At 53.3% G+C, this 16,811-nt stretch overlaps 5 protein-coding genes across 5 annotated transcripts; 1 reads left to right on the forward strand and 4 right to left on the reverse strand.

Annotated features, from left to right (window-relative positions):
• Position 1: 1 nt before the first annotated feature.
• BDV59DRAFT_106834 (casein kinase I) lies at positions 2-1,962 on the reverse strand. The gene is made up of 4 exons (XM_073686541.1): positions 1,664-1,962; positions 1,545-1,614; positions 1,341-1,489; positions 2-1,287 (listed from the first exon to the last, which is right to left on the reverse strand). Exons 1-4 carry the CDS (start codon positions 1,790-1,792, stop codon positions 235-237), a joined length of 1,401 nt encoding a protein of 466 aa, XP_073551218.1. The 5' UTR covers positions 1,793-1,962; the 3' UTR covers positions 2-234.
• Positions 1,963-4,685: 2,723 nt separating this feature from the next.
• On the reverse strand, positions 4,686-6,851 carry rtt106 (putative negative regulator of DNA transposition (Rtt106)). The gene is made up of 5 exons (XM_073688454.1): positions 6,541-6,851; positions 6,122-6,469; positions 5,681-6,037; positions 4,895-5,611; positions 4,686-4,828 (listed from the first exon to the last, which is right to left on the reverse strand). Exons 1-4 carry the CDS (start codon positions 6,665-6,667, stop codon positions 5,028-5,030), a joined length of 1,416 nt encoding a protein of 471 aa, XP_073551219.1. The 5' UTR covers positions 6,668-6,851; the 3' UTR covers positions 4,686-4,828; positions 4,895-5,027.
• Positions 6,852-6,882: 31 nt separating this feature from the next.
• Positions 6,883-8,198, reverse strand: BDV59DRAFT_170702 (mitochondrial 54S ribosomal protein uL24m). The gene is made up of 2 exons (XM_073688455.1): positions 7,710-8,198; positions 6,883-7,650 (listed from the first exon to the last, which is right to left on the reverse strand). Exons 1-2 carry the CDS (start codon positions 8,124-8,126, stop codon positions 7,015-7,017), a joined length of 1,053 nt encoding a protein of 350 aa, XP_073551220.1. The 5' UTR covers positions 8,127-8,198; the 3' UTR covers positions 6,883-7,014.
• A 1,724-nt stretch (positions 8,199-9,922) lies between these two features.
• rho1 (Rho family GTPase RHO1) lies at positions 9,923-11,635 on the forward strand. Its single transcript, XM_073688456.1, has 5 exons — positions 9,923-10,341; positions 10,451-10,478; positions 10,620-10,817; positions 10,885-11,016; positions 11,075-11,635. Exons 1-5 carry the CDS (start codon positions 10,262-10,264, stop codon positions 11,222-11,224), a joined length of 588 nt encoding a protein of 195 aa, XP_073551221.1. The 5' UTR covers positions 9,923-10,261; the 3' UTR covers positions 11,225-11,635.
• On the reverse strand, positions 11,419-16,756 carry BDV59DRAFT_106978 (uncharacterized protein). The gene has a single exon (XM_073686542.1). The coding sequence runs from the start codon at positions 16,664-16,666 to the stop codon at positions 11,612-11,614; it is 5,055 nt and encodes a 1,684-aa protein (XP_073551222.1). The 5' UTR covers positions 16,667-16,756; the 3' UTR covers positions 11,419-11,611.
• Between the last annotated feature and the right edge of the window lie 55 nt (positions 16,757-16,811).

The following is a 16,811-nucleotide window of genomic DNA, read 5'->3' on the forward strand; positions in this document are numbered from 1 at the left end:
GCTGGATTTGAGGAAAACAAGGAAATCGGGGGGGAAAGGCCCCACCATATAACAAAAGAGTATAATCGCATGCCGTCTTTCAACCCTCCCGGGCCGATGCGGAGACAAGAAAACAAAGAAGAAGTCGAAAGCCCACATGACCCGAAGAGAAGGGAGAAGTACATGTCACGCGGGTTTCAGCCTACGGTCAACCGGTCAGCACGGACAAAAAGTCCCGCCGGAGCTTCAAGGGGGTCACCTACCGCAGCAGAGGGCTTTCATCATCTTCTGAACGAAAGTGGGCTGCGGCTCAGTTGGTCCCTGAGCGCCCTGGGCTTGCTGGCTGGCCTTGGTCACGTTGGCCGGGCTGCCCATGCGGCCCGGGATGTTGGCGTTCGAGTTCTGGAACTGGGCCTGCGTCGACGCCGTCGGTGTCGTGTCCATTCCCCCGCTCTGGCGTTTCGGCATCCCACTTGAGACGTTTTGCCGCTCGCGCGTCTTCCCTGCTCCGGCCTTGGCCGGAGAAGGGGGCGGGGGTTGCGCGGCGTTTAAACGATCGGCCGTCACGCCAGGCCGCTGGCTGTTGCGAAGCTGCTGGGCATGCAGTTCCCGAGCGGTCGAGTTGGGGATGGCGTTGTTGTGCAGATGTTGCTGCGAGGAATACGACTTGTATTCCCACCCTCTGCCGTTGTTCAGCTTCATCCAGTCGTACTCGCCGTCCTCCACTTCGCCCGCGTTCTTCAACGCCTGCGTCAGAAGCTCCCGGAGATAGTCGTAGTCGGGGGTGTCTTCGAAACCAAGATTGCGAACATAAGTCAGGTACTTCGTAAATTCTTCTAAGCCGATCCGATTAGTGGGTCTGGAACCGGAGACGGAACGGGACACGGGCGGGAGAATATTACCTGGGAATCCCTCACAGAGGTCCTTGATCGCGGTCGTCTGCTTCTTCTCGCCGATCTTCTCGTACTTTTGCTTGTTTGTGGCGGCCTTGAGTCCCTGCCATGGAAGGCCTCCCCTCAGGAAGTAGAGGAAGACGTGGCCGAGGGCCTCGAGGTCATCCCGTCTCGACTGTTCGCGTCCCAGGTGGGTATTAATACTCATGTAGCGGGCTGTACCAGACAGCGACTTCCGCTCACGGTAGGGGATGTGTTGCTTGGTCTTGGGATCACGGTATTGCTTGGCCATGCCAAAGTCGACCACGTGGATGACATTGGCCGATTTGGAGTTGGGACGGCCGATCAGGAAGTTATCGGGCTTGATATCGCGATAGATGAGGTTCTTCTCATGGATGGTTTGGACGCGAGAAAGCTACTCGATGGGTCAGAAGGAAATTGCTGCGTGGTCAAGACAGGTATACGCACCATTTGCTTGGCGACCATAACGACCGTCTTGATGGAGAATCGACGGTTGCAGTGATCGAATAGGTCCTCCAAACTAGGGCCGAGGAGGTCGATGACAAGGATGTTGTGCAGCCCTTCCTGGCCGAAGTAATAGACATTGGGGATCCCCGCTGGGCGACGTTAGTGAGATTCGATGGGAGAGACATATTGGAGACGATCACGTACGACAACCGACCAAGATCTTGTATGTCCGATACTCATCGCGAAGCTGCGGGGCATCGCTCTTCCGTGGTTCCTGGTACTGTTAGCCGGGGGGTCGGTTGCGGAAGGACGGCGACACCTACAAACTTGATCGCCACTTGCTGGTTGTTGAGGAGATTCGTGCCCTCGAAAATGACACCGAAAGAGCCCTCTCCAATTTTCTTTCCCACCCGATAGTGGACGCCCACCACGTTGGAGGATGAAGAAGCCATGACTGCGGTTCAGATGGAGCGAAGCAAGGCAATAAGCGACAAGGTCAGGGGACTCGGTCGATGGCTCAACACGTCAAGATTACAGCTATTGGGTGAGGTCAGCGGAGGGAACAGCCACATCGAGAGAGGGGAATAATCACGAGGATCCGATAGTAAGGAAAGTCAGGGGGTCTTACAGGAGGGCCAATGGTCACGATGCCGGGACATGCATTCACGATCGCAATGGCAGTATGGGTGAATCAACGAATTGGCAGCGATACGGAGGTTGCGGGCAGCAAACGAGCCAGCAGACAAACGGTCGCACCGGTTCTAGACGCGGATTAAATCGAGACGAACAGATACGAGACTGAAAGGGAGGGCGGGCGGGCGGATTCCGGAGGCCGACAGATGCAGGTCGGAGGTCGATGGGTTCGGCGTCGACTGCGGGCGGAGAGACGGGTGATCGCTTGAGAGGAACCGAAGGGACGAATAGAGAGAATGGAGGGGGGAAACAGAGGCCCAGAGAGGAGCTCGATATTGAGCAAACTGGGAGACAGTGAAAACGCCCGCACGGGGCAGCCGATCGGATGAAGGCGAAGGGGGAAAGGAGACGGATGAACGGGGGGCGAGAGATGGAAGAGAGGAAGAGAGAGAGAAGAGTGAAAGGGTGGAGGGGATTACTCCAGGGAGAGTGGAAAGCACACCAGTGGCATGTACCTACTGATTGCAGCTGGAGAGGAGAAGAGGAGCAGGAGGAAGAGGAAGAATGGGAAAAGGCGAGAAGGAGAGGGAGAAAGAGAGAGAGAGAGAGAAGTGCCTGGCCTGAGGCCGTCGGTGGTATGGTAAAATTCGGTACGGTATGGTCACGGTCCCGTGCAGGTGTCTGGGGCGTCGCTCTCGAGGCGAATACTGTGAGGTACCAACGCAGTACTGTGTGTATTATGGATTCTTCTAATTATGGGTTTTAATGGAACGCCGTCCGTTCTGGCTGGGACCGACTCCCGGACCTAATATAATAAAAGGGGTTTGCCTTCAGGATCTTCGATTCGATCCCCCGGTGGCGAAGATCATACAGAAACTTCGTCTCGGGACCATCTGAAAGTCCCTGGCCTGTCTGTCCGGCCAGGACGGACGGTCAGGCAGCTGAGCGAAGAAAATCACCGCAGGATGATCAAGCAGGGACAAAAACAAGAAATCGGCACTCCTCCCATTCCCAGCGACGGTCTCTCGTTAGCGTCCAGGCGGGAGAATCACGGACGGTTGACGCTAAACCGGTGGGTTTGTCGAGACCGTACGCAGTCCGCAGTATTATTCGTCTAGTACCGCAGGTACTTAACCAGGAGCATCTTCCCTAGATAGAGCACGGCATCTTGGTGATATTCCCAATCATTGTCCGCCGGAGAATAAAAGGAATAGACCTCAATAGCTCATGGATCCCACGATAGATCCGTCAAGGTGTAAGGGACGAAGCTGTTCTCGGATTACCAGCAGACCGCCGGAGAAGCACGGGGCTTGGGTATCTGACACTAAAATGAGGTATGGTATTGTCAGGGGAATTGAGTTCTCGCTCCTCTCTAGTACCACCTGATAGGTAGGTAACTACCTAGGGACTTTTCCCTCTCCGCAGTACAGAGGAGGTACTTGGGAGGTCCGGCGGACGGGGTTTTGCATCCGACGGCCAATGACCACCGGCAGGAGTCTGTCTACCCAGTCTCAAGCTGTCAGCTCAACAGACTAGATCGGCTCCCAGTCGGCACCGTCACCACAAGACCAATAACCGCCCTGTCCCTGAGAGCTGGAATCGACTAGGAATGCATCCTCGACAGCTCTTCCCGGTGGATAAGAGCTATCGAATCAAGGGGGAAAGCCCTCACTTTCCCCTCCACGAAGCGTCCCCGATACACCACGCAATCAAGGAGGTCGAGCAAGTCACTGACCTCTCCCTACCGTCCCCTCATGTCATGATCCGTTCGCATCCGAATTCTTGGTTGCCGTCCTTGAGCAGAGGGCCCGATCCTTCTGATGTTCCTACCCTAAGATCTCGAGATTTAGTACCCAACCTTACTGCTAAGGCAGCAGGAGATATCCCCTGGTCATCATTCGCCGTGCAGCTTGCTGCGTACCTTACGGAGGACCCCGAACCAGCCCCATTGGCCTAATTGTAAGGTAATCACTCATCCGAATGATCAACCCGTGTCCGTTTCTTGGCAAGTATCCATCCTGCGAGGGTCTGAAATCTCTGTTCGTTGGGGAGCGTAGTACCGGACGTATTCGCCAGGATCTATTGGGCTGGGAGATGCCGTTGTCTGTTCATGGGCATCTACCTTGAAAGATGACGTTGAGAGCGTCGCTGTACGTCATCTTTTTCATGGTGGATAACCATATCACACAATCTATATATATATATATATACAGGCCTACACCGCACACAAAATAGAAAACAAAGAACGTACAACGAGAAATACTATCAATTGCATGCCTCCAATCCATTGTATTGCTGCACCCCAATATGTCAACTAACTATCCCTTACGTTACTCCTGAAAGGCATACAACCAAAGACGAGAGCAAACACAACTGCCGCAAAGAAGATACACAAATCATACCTAGTACGTAGTAACCTAGGTTGCAACGAAGTACGAAGTACTCCGTTCAGACAGAAGATGCAAGCTCACCGTTATTCCGTCCATGCACACCACAACACCGCCAGATAACCCACCATAGCGCACCATCTACGCTTCCTAGAAGACTCCAGGGGATATCGTCAACGTGGAGTCACTGTGACCGAAGGCTCCATCTGACACGTCCGAGACCCACCAGGCTATCGACTGCGTACGGAGCCAGCGAATCTATCGAATCCGGTGTTTTCACGGAGTTTCGTGACATGAAACCCATGCATGCAGGGCTGAAACGGGTCGCGCTATGTGAGGGATTGCCTGGTATGCATTATTATCGCTCATCACCCGGTGGAGGGTCGGCCTGAATCGAAGCATGTATGACAGCATGGGGCAATCCCGTCCATGCCTCGGACCACGGAGATGGTCATCTACGGCGTACAGGCGAGTCCACCTTGCCTGTCGTGTAACCAGAGAATCACTTCATATACAGCTAACTCCAGAGCGAAGTATGGAGGATCCTCCCTAGGAACAAGAACAATAGATCCAGTCACTGGGTCTAGAGCTAAACATGAATCGGTCGTACATCAAAACTAGACAGGACATAGTAATAAAACATGATGTAGAGCTCCAGGGGCAGCCATCACACTTGGTCGTCCGGGATATCCTCCGCCTGGCTTCCAAGTTCGTCCGCCACGAGGTCCCGATCGCCTTCCCCATCCTCCTCCATGTCGTCCTCGCCCTGGTTTTCTTCGTCGTCGTCATCGTCGTCGTCTTCCTCGCTACTGGAGCCGCTTCCATCGCTGTCCCCGTCGCTGCCAGGGTCATAGTCTTCCTCCTCCTCATCCTCCTGGTCCTCCAGCTCCCGCTGCGCCTTCTGCAGCTCGCTCTCCTCGGCACCCCCCTCGGCGGTGGCAGTAGCATCTTCTTCGCTCGGCTTTCCATTGATATTATACCGCTTAGCGCGACGTTCCTCGGCCAGACTCGCATCCTGCAAACCATGGGTCTTGATATAGGTATCAATGCCGCTAAAATCGGCCTGGTCGATCATTGAGAGTTCGAATTCCTGCGGTTCGTCGCCCAAGCTGGAGCGAGCCATGATGTTCAGGTTGAAGGTCCGCTGCAGAACCGACGTGTAAGAAATAGAGTCAATGTTCTCGAACGCGAAGAAGATGAGAGGCTTCTTGAACCCGAACAGTATTCCCGTAGACAGGAAGAACAGATACCCTACCAAAGCCCATGATTAGCTCGGAACCAACCCACGTCTCGCTGCATACACCCCGTAAGCTCGCTCACCTTCCTTACTGCCCCGGAAGGCCTTGACATGGTAGGCCTTCTCGCCCTTCCGATGCGCCTCCGGCATGGCGCTCACAAACTCCCGATCATCCGGGCGTATAACCTTCGTCCGCGTCAGGGCGTCGTTCAACACCCGCAGAACGACATTCTCCGCCGAGTCCCCGCCGGCCCCAACGCCCGTCTGTCCATTGACCGAATACTCCGACTTGGGAGGCCCATCGGCGACCGTCCAGACGATCGACTCCGGGGCCGGTTCGCCGCCAGGCGGCGCGTTGATGCCGTCGCCATATTCCGGGATGACACAAAAATTGAACTGACGTTGGTTTTTCTCCGGCACAGGCAGACACAGCACATGACCTGTCGGAGATGAAGAGGAAAGGAGAAAGCAAGGTCAGCGCTCTGTCCCATCTACTCGCACGACCCGGAAACCCCGAAACTCACGGATTTTGTCCACAGGCACGCCGAACTCCACCTCCCTCGACGTCTGGTTTCTCGCACGGAGGTACCCGTGCCCGGCGGTGATCTCGAGCGTGAGCTTTTTCCGCTGCGGAATGGCAAAGGAGACATCGCGCATGTGGAACTGCAGCGGCGCGTCGGCCCTCAGGTCGCCCAGCGATTGCGGGGTCGCCGCCGGCACGTCACCGTTCTGGATCTTGCGTTTCTTCGCGGCAGGGCCGTCGACCGTCGTCGGCTCTGTGGGCTGGACCGGGGGATTCGTGTTCCTGGCTAGCAGGTGGGAGGTGTATCGTGCAATGTCCTCGAAGAGAGGTATATACTGGGGCGTCGCGCCTGGGGGTAAGGGGAAGGTTAATTATGGATCAATGATGCGGAGGTATTGGATCCAGGCTTGAATTACACACCGATCGCATCGTAGACTCGTTTCTTCAGGGAAGGCTCGGAGGCGAAGGCATGCTCAATGGTGGGCAGACTGCTCGTTGCGGGAGCCGGAGGGCTGACCGCGGAGGAGTTTATCGTGGCAAATGCCATGATGGGAAGAGACAGTCCCGGAAGGAAATCTGCAGAGATCGGGTTGTATGTGAGGATGATGGTCGGGGCTGGGTGAAGGGAGAAAGAAAAGGTTGCCGGGGATGGGCAGCGAACGGCGGGAGATGATGATGATACCGCGGAGGAGAACTTTGTTCCCCTGGCGGAGGGACTATGATCCCGGGAGGCACACTGATGATGGCTTCTATCCAGGCCAGAACGTTCTCATGCATATATTCTGATACAGTCATATTCTATGCTACAGGTAATTGGATACACGCGGTTAAACAAGACAGAAAATATAAGAAAACACTGCTCCCCAAGGTCCGTGAGAAGCAGAGACCACACGATCAAGCCCTTTTCGCCGCATTCCCCTTCATGAAACTCTCGATAAACCCGACCGTCTGATCGTCCAGGAGCATGTTTCCATTCTCGTCCTTCCTCGCGTTCAACCGCTCCTGCTTGTTGGCCTGGATGCGGGCCATCAGCTCACCCTTGGGCGTCAACAAAGACCTGCTTTGAAGGTATTCCTTTCTGTAATCTTCCAGCTTCTTCTGCGCGACCCATTCGGGGTCGTGCCGTGTCCGGTACGCAGAGAACTTGTTCCGGAGCTCGTCCATCACACTGGATGGGAAGGGCGCGGAGAGCAGCGACGGCATCCACGTCGGGGTCTCGACCTCCATCCGCAGCGTGTCCCATTCCTCGTCCTTGGTCTGCGCCGGATCGCTGCGCGGCCAGGGGATCTCGATGTCTTCGCCGGCGATGTAGCGGGTGTGTCGGGGGGTGTTGGTTCCGGGCTCTCGCTCCATGATGGGCTCGCCGCCGTAAACGTGTTCAACCAGGACGTCTCGCGTGGTTCCGGTGGCCGGGTCGTCGAGGGCAACGACGAGTCGCACGTCATCGATGGAGAGGGGAATGTTCATAGGGTGGAAGGGTGATTTGTTGCCGTATTGTTCGCCGAGCCATTCGGGCATGTACACGTCGGCCTGCGCAGGTTCATCCAGTTAGCACACGTCCATCCACCGGCAAGATCAGGATAACGTACGATATTGAGGTCCTTGACGGTCACCGTTTCGTTCTCTGGGTCCACGCGGGTCACCTCATTGATCTTGCCCTTATCCTTGCCCTTCATCACACACACCCGATCGCCAGGGGCGATGTTGATGTATTTTCTCCGGAGGTGCTTCGGAATCGCCGTCGGGCTCATGGCGTGCGGGCTCAGCGCACCAAAGTATTTCCCGGAGAGACCGGCATCGCGCTGGGGGGCCAACGGTCCTCGCAGCCAGTCCTCCCGACGCCGTTGTCTCTCGTTGCGGACGTTATCGATCTCGATGCGGTCGTAGGCGAACCTGTTGCGGAGGTGGTCCTTCAACTCCTCCTGTTCGGCCTTTTTGGTGGCCCTGATGGCCTTTCTTTGGGCCTGGTTCCTGGCCAGAGCCGTCCTTCGAATGATCTTCTGCATGCTGACTGGTGCGCTGCCGCAATGGCCGGTTGTCGTTCCGCGTGGTCGCCGAACGGTCGTGGTTGATGCCGGAGGGAAAATTGCGGAATCACATCACGTGATACCCACTGGACCAATAGGATGCATCGCTGTGTAGTTGAGGCTGGAGGTACAACAATTTAAGCTGTCTGCTCTACGAGTATCGATATTGCTTCTAGATCGAAAGTATGGTAGTGTCGACAGGCATCAGTCTACCCTGACATGTTGGCTCTCAGCCACTCCATTACTCTACCGTCATCATCGTAACCCAGAGGCTGAAAGATCAGAAGAGGAGCTACGACCGCCTGGTAGGACAGCAGCGTCCCTGAAGTGTTTCATATAAGCCGCGTTCGCCCAAATGCCCCAGTAAGAACACACGCTGGACCGAGACCCGGTGAGGCTGATAGGCAACAGGCATGCACCCAACCTTAAAGAAAATGCCTCCTCCCTCTACTGTAAAGGCGACTGGCTGGTCCCGTTGGCATTGCTGCAGAGTAAATCGTCCGAGCGCTTAAGCTGACTGGGGCTGCAGGGTGTCGATGAATCCTTTGCGGACGGCCGGTTGATGCTCGTATTGTACGCGAGGCTACTCTGGCCGCCAAGACGACAGGCAGCGCCAACACGATGAATACCACTGGAGTCATGTTGTTATCTCACCTTGGAATGGCGGGGACATACGGTAGTAGGCACTGTGTGCCCGTGTGAAATGGTAGACATCCTTCCGACTTGGTCCTGATAAGATGGATCGTAGACAGTACGCAAAGAAGTCTCCAAATGAGTTGGATGAGCGGAGCCAGTCCGGCGATTTGCCCATCAAAGACCAGTCATTCAGGAGGCATGTCAGACGTGGCCGGTCTGAACTGGCTGCGGGATCGATTGACTGTTGCAGGCGCAACGATCGTGGGGTTGAGACCAGTTGTCATGCTCCATGCTGGACCAACGACAAGAGATATTTGGACGATGCACGATGGCAAGCTGTTCCGTTGATCTGTGGCTTGAGGTCTCCATAGTCCGTACCTTAGTTTCGGCCGATGGTCTCGCGTAAGCCCCGGGTGACTCTCCGGGATGTGGCTGCGAGGACCTCGTGGGAGGGGCGACGCGAAGCGCGATGGATTTGAGTACGGGGTACGGAGTAGCAGAGATCATAATTCCCAGCGAGCAAGGAGGATGACGTCGGTGATGTTTCGAGTTGAGAGGTAGGGAGGTCATAGTCCGGAGGGTGGTCGTGGTTAAGGGGTGTGGCGGAGTCGGGTGCACCGCCATGGATATTTTTGGGAAGATGGATCCATTTGGTGGAAATCCATATCCACCGACACACAAATTGAATTCGATGATGTTGGGACGGGATCGAGAACTGGAGACGGACAAAGTTTATTGTGATCGCGTTGGAAGATCGTAGATACGGAAGAAATAGGGTCACTTGGTCGAAGGTAGAGTCATACAGGAGCAGGTACAGCGTACGCAGCACTTGTATCTGCTGTCATAGGGCTGTTATGACAGACCACGGTACTGTCCTGTGTACACATACGCAGTAGATACAAAAGTATAACCTGCACAGCCACGGTGGCTTCATGTACGGTACGATACGGTATCGCTTGGATATTCCAGTGCTGGTGCCCACTGTCGGTGGGTCTCGTGCCAAAAGACCAATGGGCGGCCCGGACGGTATTCTCCCGTCCAATCATCACTGCCGCCGTGTTGACAATACCACGGGATACGCGCATCCAATCTTGCTGCCTCTTCAGAATCACAATCACCACCGGAATCCATCCTTCTCCCCATCAACAATCCGCAGACGATCGATATAATCTTCTGTTGTCTGTTTCTCCAAGTATCATCTTTTTTTTTCCCCCTCCCATATCATTTTGGTCGTTTGATTTCCTTCCTCCCAGAATCAACCAAGTCGGGTCTCTCTCTCCTCTTATCTCCCTTCACTGTAGGTGATCACTTACTTAAACCCTTTTCCCTCGGGCGCCTGACTTGTCCCTTTCCTTCTCTCTCAACCTCCTCCCTCCGCCATCCCATCACCACCATCTCTCCTCCTCTTCCCATCACCACCACCCCATCTACTGCTTTCGATCTTTCTCTCCAGCCGTTTACTCATCCCTTTCCTGAAGATGTCATCCAAGGGATCCGAAATTCGCCGCAAGCTGGTCATCGTGGGTGATGGTGCCTGCGGTAAGACTTGTCTTTTGATGTAAGTTGTCTCGCCCTCATCTCCTTTCCTCCCACCACATCCCCCCCAACCCCCCTCCCTCCCTTGACTGGCTCCTCCCATTGGTATTAACTCGTCTCCTTTTCATTAGTGTGTTCTCCAAGGGAACCTTCCCTGAGGTTAGCTACCTTCCTTCTCCCTTCTCCTGATCCTGACCGACTTCAACCTCTTTCTCTCCCAATAACCCCCCATCGGTGGGAAAAGGGGACTCGCTCGTTCTCTCTTGGTTCCCCGTCCAACTCACACCTGCGTCCCTCTAGGACTACGTCCCCACCGTCTTCGAGAACTATGTCGCCGATGTCGAAGTGGATGGCAAGCGTGTCGAACTCGCTCTTTGGGATACTGCTGGTCAGGAAGACTACGACCGTCTTCGCCCTCTCTCTTACCCCGACTCTCATGTTATCTTGATTTGCTACGCAATTGATTCCCTCGACTCTCTTGACAACGTTCAGGAGAAGGTTAGTCCGCCCTCTTGGCTGATAAATCGATCAATTCGCAAACCCATATTAACCGCTGTGCATCTAGTGGATTTCTGAAGTCCTCCACTTCTGCCAGGGCCTCCCTATCATTCTCGTTGGATGCAAGGCCGATATGCGTGAACCAGACATGGCCTCGGAGCTTGCAAAGAACAACATTGTCCCTGTCACCACGGCTCAGGCATGTCCCACCCAGCGAGACTTATACTCCTACCATCTGATGGCTAACTGTCTCCTAGGGCCAGGCTGTTGCGGATAAGATCGGTGCCTTCAAGTTCTTCGAGTGCTCCGCACGAAAAAATCAGGGTGTCCGTGAGGTCTTCGAGGCTGCCACCCGGGCTGCTTGCATGAAGCCAGGTCCTAAGAAGCACAAGTGCACCATCCTGTAAACTACTCCTTATCTCCTTCCTTCGCAAACGGTCGGTCTGTTTCATGCGGTCATTCTACGAATGGACAGAGCGTTGCGGCTATCTTGTTCTCTACTCAGAAGGGGTCTTCCGTTGGCGTGTTCCGATTTATGTGCCTGCATGCAAGTGTGGATAATGTTCAATCACGGGCACATGACGTTTATGGGATTATCTGGCTATGCAGTTGGTCGACTTTCTGATTTCGCAGACTTATTTTCTTTATATCTCTAGTGAGGCGTTGTCTTCATAACCTTGTGGGTTTTGTTCTCTATTCCAGCTCTACATAACGCCTGCGGGCCAGTTATTACCATGGCAAAGGATTCCAGTTTTCCTAGCATAAGAAGAGCCTCATAGTGCACGTGGGGAGTTTCATGTAGAACAGTCCAAAACGACTGCCATGTTCTTCCTCCTTCCTGCTTCACTTCGGCACTGCCATGAAAGTAACCAGAAACACCATGAGGGCCAACAGGCCAATATGACCAATAGCGTAAACAGCCCATAGCACATACTCGGACCATTCAGCAACGGCAGCGCTACCTGAGAGTTGATCCCGCACAGCAGGTCCAATCCATGGCCGGCCCATCTCACAGCCTCGAGGACTCCCTGGCGATACAATATGTCAAGGTGATATAACCGGAATAACAGCCAGAGACGGCCGCAGTCACGAGATCTCAAGAAGATCTGCTTCCGTCCCTCAGGGAGCTCGAGGACAAACCTCCCATGTCGGTAGTACAAGGCCCATCGATGGTTTAGACTCAATCTCACAAAACTGTGAAGGACATCATCAGGAACAGACATGCGGAGAAACTTCAAGTAGAAGGTTTTGTCTGTTTTCATAGCTTCCACAAGGGCCTCGAACGCAGGTCCCCAATCCTCCGTACAAGGACATACCGAACACACCAGGTCGAAAGTTGGTTCCACCAGATCTCCTTGCTCACACAATGCCGTCACTGCTGCTGTGACCGCATCTTCATTAAGACCCATCACTTGCCTTGTGATTGCCTCCGCTATGTGTGGGAATATCTGGAGTGGCAGGGTATTTTGGCGGCGTAGGAGATTCGCCGCGTCCCGGAAGTTTTCCTCTCCTAAGCATTCGACAACTCGGATGAGCATATCTGTTGGTAAATCTGACTGTCCCCCTAAGGCCTCTAGCGTGATTGCCTGGCGTGGCTCTGTTCGACCCAATCCTGGCCTTAGGACATCGAGCACGCTGTCCGGGAGATGCCTCTGACTCCCGAAGACCCTCATAATGGAAGAACAGGCATTAGAGTTAGGAACGTGTTTGTTGAGATACGTTGCCAGGAACTCCAAGTGATGCCGTTGTAGGGATTGTCGCCCCAGAATGTCAATGATGTACGATTTTTCGAAGTCACCAGGTGCATTTCCGAGAAAACGACATATTTGGTCGAGTGTATCCTGGGACAAGTCCACCCTTCTGAGGGCCATTGATACTGGATACCGGCAAGCACCGTCATTGATTAATCTCTCCACTAAGAGTGGGATAAATTGTGATGTCCAGGCAGGCTGGCGCCCCAGGGTCTCGACTGTTCCTCTTCTAATATCCTTGTTCCTATCCTGTAGTCGCGTCACCAGCTTATTAAGGCTGCTCAGAGGAAGATCCTTTTGCTCCCCCAACGCCTTGACCGTCCATCGGCGCACGCCATCTTGCTCGTCTTCCAACTGGTTCAGCAGAGCGTCCATAATCTCTGGAGGCAAGTCGTGGACTAGTACGTCCGGGATAATGCCTTGCGTGGCCTCATCTTGTCCCAATTGTTGGACTAGAGCCTTCAGAATATCGAGCGGTAATTGTATTTGCCCTCCAAAGGCGAATGCAGCGGTTCTCTTGGCATCACCGCTCTGCTTCAGAAACAGCTCGAATATGGACTGAACGATCTCCGGCGTGAGCGACGGTTGGTCCTTCAGCCTAAAAGAAGCTGTTTCACGCACTTCCCGGTCCGTACTGCTGAGCAGCTGCACCAGGGAATCGATAATATCCGGGGTTAAATCCGAAAAATGCTGCAAACCTTCCAAAGCGGCCAATTTGACCCTTGTGGCTTCGTCGTTCAGGGCCTCTTTTACGTATTCTAGCATATTTGGGTTAGAGTTGCCATGTTTGGCTAGAATCTTTGCGGCTTGCACTCGCGCATCGACGTCACCATCACGAAGCCGCTCAATGACTGCGGCTAATACTGTCTCTGGCAGTGTGTAATGAAAATAGGAAGCCCCCAGGAGAAAATCCTTTGCCCATGCATCGTCCTTGCGGATCCATCTGGATAGAGCGCAGGCAGCTTGGGGAGACAGCAACTCGGCCTTGCTAAACAGAAATTCAAGGCAGTGCATGCGGAAATTGAACGCGATTTTGTCATTGCCAGCAACATTCTTCTCTATCCAGGAGGCGATCAAGTCGACACACTTGTCGGACATATTTAGTTTCCGCTGTGACAGCACCATGATGTCGTCCCCCATGATATCCGGATAGTCTTGGAGCAGTCTATAGAGGCAATGTTCGGGAAAATCGGGTTTAGCAAGTAAGTATTTGTCGAAGCGGTATCCAAATTCACCCTCCATGACAGCCCATCGATGCAGCTGCTTCTCGATTCTTTCCCGGTAAACGTGAAATCCTGCAGGCATGTTCGTATCGATGATCTCACCTAGGCAGTCAATCGTCAGGGAGGCATGAGCAGGTCCAAGTAAATCGCGGGGACCCATCTCTAGAGCCCGGAAGAAGTTAAACAGCGGCTTCTCTCTTGTATTCGTCCGCCGCCAGTGTTTGCGGAGGAGACCTGTGACGAACCGCCAAATCATGTCATACTGAATTCTGTATTTCCCGTCCTGCAGAAACTCTCGCGGCGAGACGTGTTCGATATCATACCAAGAGGTGTACTTTCCATGTTTAGCGAGCTCTCGTAGCGAGACGTAGTATTTCTTACTCTCCTCTTGGTGGAGGATCAGGCAAGAGAGATTGTCCATCGTGATCCAGTGTTTCACGAAGAACCGAGCGGCAAAATATTCCTGGACAGTTCGGTGAAGAAAATGGAATTTCTGTTTTTCAAGGATTTCATTACCGTCCGAAGACCGAAGAAACGATAGCCTCTTAAGAGTTTGATCAATGGACTCAGGGACCTCGATTGGCTGGTCCCTAAGATGCCAAAAGACCTGGTTGCGGAAGTCAATATCAAACTCGAATATATCGTTGAGCACCCCGTGGAAGGCCAGGCCTTCAAGAATGTTTATTTCCCCAGGCATAAGATCATCAATGACCCCCACATCGTCCAGCTGCTTGTGTTGGTGCATTCCTTTGTAACGAGCATAATCTTGCGTTAAGAGCTGTGCTGTCATGGATTCATATATATCGGTCATAGTCATGATACTGACTTTGCTGAAGGATTGATCCCAACAGTAACACAACGCGTCGAGTAGAACAGGAACCTGCACGATACTTCGAAGCCGCAGGTTTACTTGGATGGAAGTCCATATTTGCGTGGCAGTTTCGTGATCTCTTACAATCTGCGGCGCGTACACGTACGATCTTATCTGGTCCGGATAGAACCCAACTGTCTTGACCTCCAGGTCGGGCCTCATTTTACCAAGCCAATCCAAGTAGTAAGGCCTGGAAGTGGCTATAACCTGCGGCTGTTTTAGTAGTCTGTAAATGAATCGACTTCTTGAATCATTGGCAGGCAAATCCCGAGAGATCTCGTCCAAACCGTCCAAGACAAACAATACATCGCTGCCACGATTCTCGACCATTTCCCGCAGGGTTTCAGGGAAAAGATCCTGCTTGCGGTACAAAGGAGAGAAATATTCATCACGGAAAAAGTCCTCAAGACTGTAGGAGCGATTTGTATCCCCCCTTAGGGTTCGCAACGGAATCCAGATCAGCCATTCAAACCGGTCTTGCCACAGGCCATGGTGGACATAATCATGAACAATTTTCTTGCATAGAGTAGTCTTTCCAACGCCCGCCTGTCCCTCGATGAATATCTTTCTTGGCTGTATCATGTTTTGCACATCAAAGAGAGTTGGCAAAGCCACTTTCCGGTCGTTTTTGCCACGGTCAACAATGGCAAGATTGATATAGCATTTATCCATCGGAAGTAAATCGCCGGATACTCGTTGGATATTTAGACGCTCATGATTGTCTTCTAAATAATGCTGCAGCAAGGCATTTCTCGTATAGAAACGCCTTGCAGCGTCGCATTTTTCGTAGGCTTGGTCCATCAACTCGCTATCCATGACCTTAGAGTCCTCATTGCGGGTCACTTTCCGGGAAAAATGGTCCAGAGACCACTTGTAGTCAGATTTCTCTGTTTCATGTCGACCTAAATGACTTCCAGCTTGCTTCTTGCCATTCTGATCTGGAGGCTGTAAATTGCCATGTTCCTTGGCCAAATATTGAGCCCAGGCCCGTACACGATCATTCTTGCTGAATGGAATTGCCTCGTAAACACTCCTGAATTCATCAGGCGTCAAAAATTCTTGGCCACATTCCAGCTGGGCGTATAGACCACATAAGAAGTATTTATGAGGATCATTGCATGTTTCCGTCTTGACGAACTCCACAAGCTTGTCAATTGAGCGTGTGTGCAGGAGTACGTCGGTCACTCGAAGGGCCGCATACCAGTGTTTCCCTCTTCGAGCTTTGAGTGCATCCTTTGTATAGTCTTTGAAGTCACGGGCTGCCCTAGCGGCTGCCCTGCCGGCCTCGTACAGTTTGTGTATGTCATGATTGGAAACACCTCCGAGCGTCATCATCGTGATATCAACAACCCGCAACGTCCCGCGTAGTGACGCTTCTAGCATCGTATCATCGTCCGAGAGCCCTAGAAGAGCCTGCCGGGCATAGGCAGCAGCCTGCGCCAGATGGAGCTCCTTATCGCGCTTCAATTCTTTCAGAAGCCCTAAGACCGGTTGATGAAGACTCTCGCGGCTAAGGTTGGTAATGCCAATGTCTGCGAGAGCATCAAGGACGTACCCGAGAGTGCAGACCAGCTCGTACTGCATTTGCGGTTCACGCTGCTGGCAGGCGGAATCAATTCGTCTTTTCAGGGCCGACAGCAGTGAACCAAGCGGACTATTTCGGGAAGAGAACTTTCCTTCGCCTCGGCGAATCACGTAGGCTAAGCATCGCAAATGGAATGGGTCCAGCGAAGTCTGGTCTTCTGTCCCTGTGCTTATGCTGTTCGCCAGTGTTCGTAACAACACTGCAAATTCCGTCTGTGGCAGGACTTCGGCCAGTTGGGAAGCCTCCCAAGCGAGCTCAGGAATATTTTCTATGGTAAAGACTTTGTTGACTGCGGTTTTGCACAGGGCCTGGAGCGCCTGGCGCTCGCTGGTACCTAGCCGATCTTTCTTGAGACAGGCGACCAGTTCCGAGATGCTCCTGGGCCTGGAGGGGTTAACATGAAGATTTTGGGGACTCATTTTGCGTAGAGTCAGCCGTATGCAGATTGCTACCTATGAGTAGCTTGCATTTCAGGGAGGCGAGTGCAAAACTGGTTGTATGGGAGGTGGTGGTGCTTTACAATTATGAGACTGACAAGGGAACAAGGCTGGGGCTTACTAGCAA

The sequence above is a fragment of the Aspergillus ambiguus genome, assembly GCF_047715705.1.
Source record: "Aspergillus ambiguus strain CBS 117.58 unplaced genomic scaffold BDV59scaffold_4, whole genome shotgun sequence".
Classification (NCBI taxonomy): domain Eukaryota; kingdom Fungi; phylum Ascomycota; class Eurotiomycetes; order Eurotiales; family Aspergillaceae; genus Aspergillus; species Aspergillus ambiguus.

Coding starts and splice junctions, on each gene's coding strand:
- BDV59DRAFT_106834 (XM_073686541.1), bottom strand. CDS start 1,792: ATGGCTTCTTCATCCTCCAACGTGGTGGGCGTCCACTATCGGGTGGGA. Junction 1,490..1,544: donor CAAGATCTTGGTCGGTTGTC/GTACGTGATCGT, acceptor AACGTCGCCCAG/CGGGGATCCCCAATGTCTAT. Junction 1,288..1,340: donor TTATGGTCGCCAAGCAAATG/GTGCGTATACCT, acceptor CCCATCGAGTAG/CTTTCTCGCGTCCAAACCAT.
- rtt106 (XM_073688454.1), bottom strand. CDS start 6,667: ATGGCATTTGCCACGATAAACTCCTCCGCGGTCAGCCCTCCGGCTCCC. Junction 6,038..6,121: donor CGTGCCTGTGGACAAAATCC/GTGAGTTTCGGG, acceptor CATCTCCGACAG/GTCATGTGCTGTGTCTGCCT. Junction 5,612..5,680: donor CTTCCGGGGCAGTAAGGAAG/GTGAGCGAGCTT, acceptor GGGCTTTGGTAG/GGTATCTGTTCTTCCTGTCT.
- BDV59DRAFT_170702 (XM_073688455.1), bottom strand. CDS start 8,126: ATGCAGAAGATCATTCGAAGGACGGCTCTGGCCAGGAACCAGGCCCAA. Junction 7,651..7,709: donor CCGTCAAGGACCTCAATATC/GTACGTTATCCT, acceptor GAACCTGCGCAG/GCCGACGTGTACATGCCCGA.
- rho1 (XM_073688456.1), top strand. CDS start 10,262: ATGTCATCCAAGGGATCCGAAATTCGCCGCAAGCTGGTCATCGTGGGT. Junction 10,479..10,619: donor CCAAGGGAACCTTCCCTGAG/GTTAGCTACCTT, acceptor GCGTCCCTCTAG/GACTACGTCCCCACCGTCTT. Junction 10,818..10,884: donor TTGACAACGTTCAGGAGAAG/GTTAGTCCGCCC, acceptor CTGTGCATCTAG/TGGATTTCTGAAGTCCTCCA.
- BDV59DRAFT_106978 (XM_073686542.1), bottom strand. CDS start 16,666: ATGAGTCCCCAAAATCTTCATGTTAACCCCTCCAGGCCCAGGAGCATC.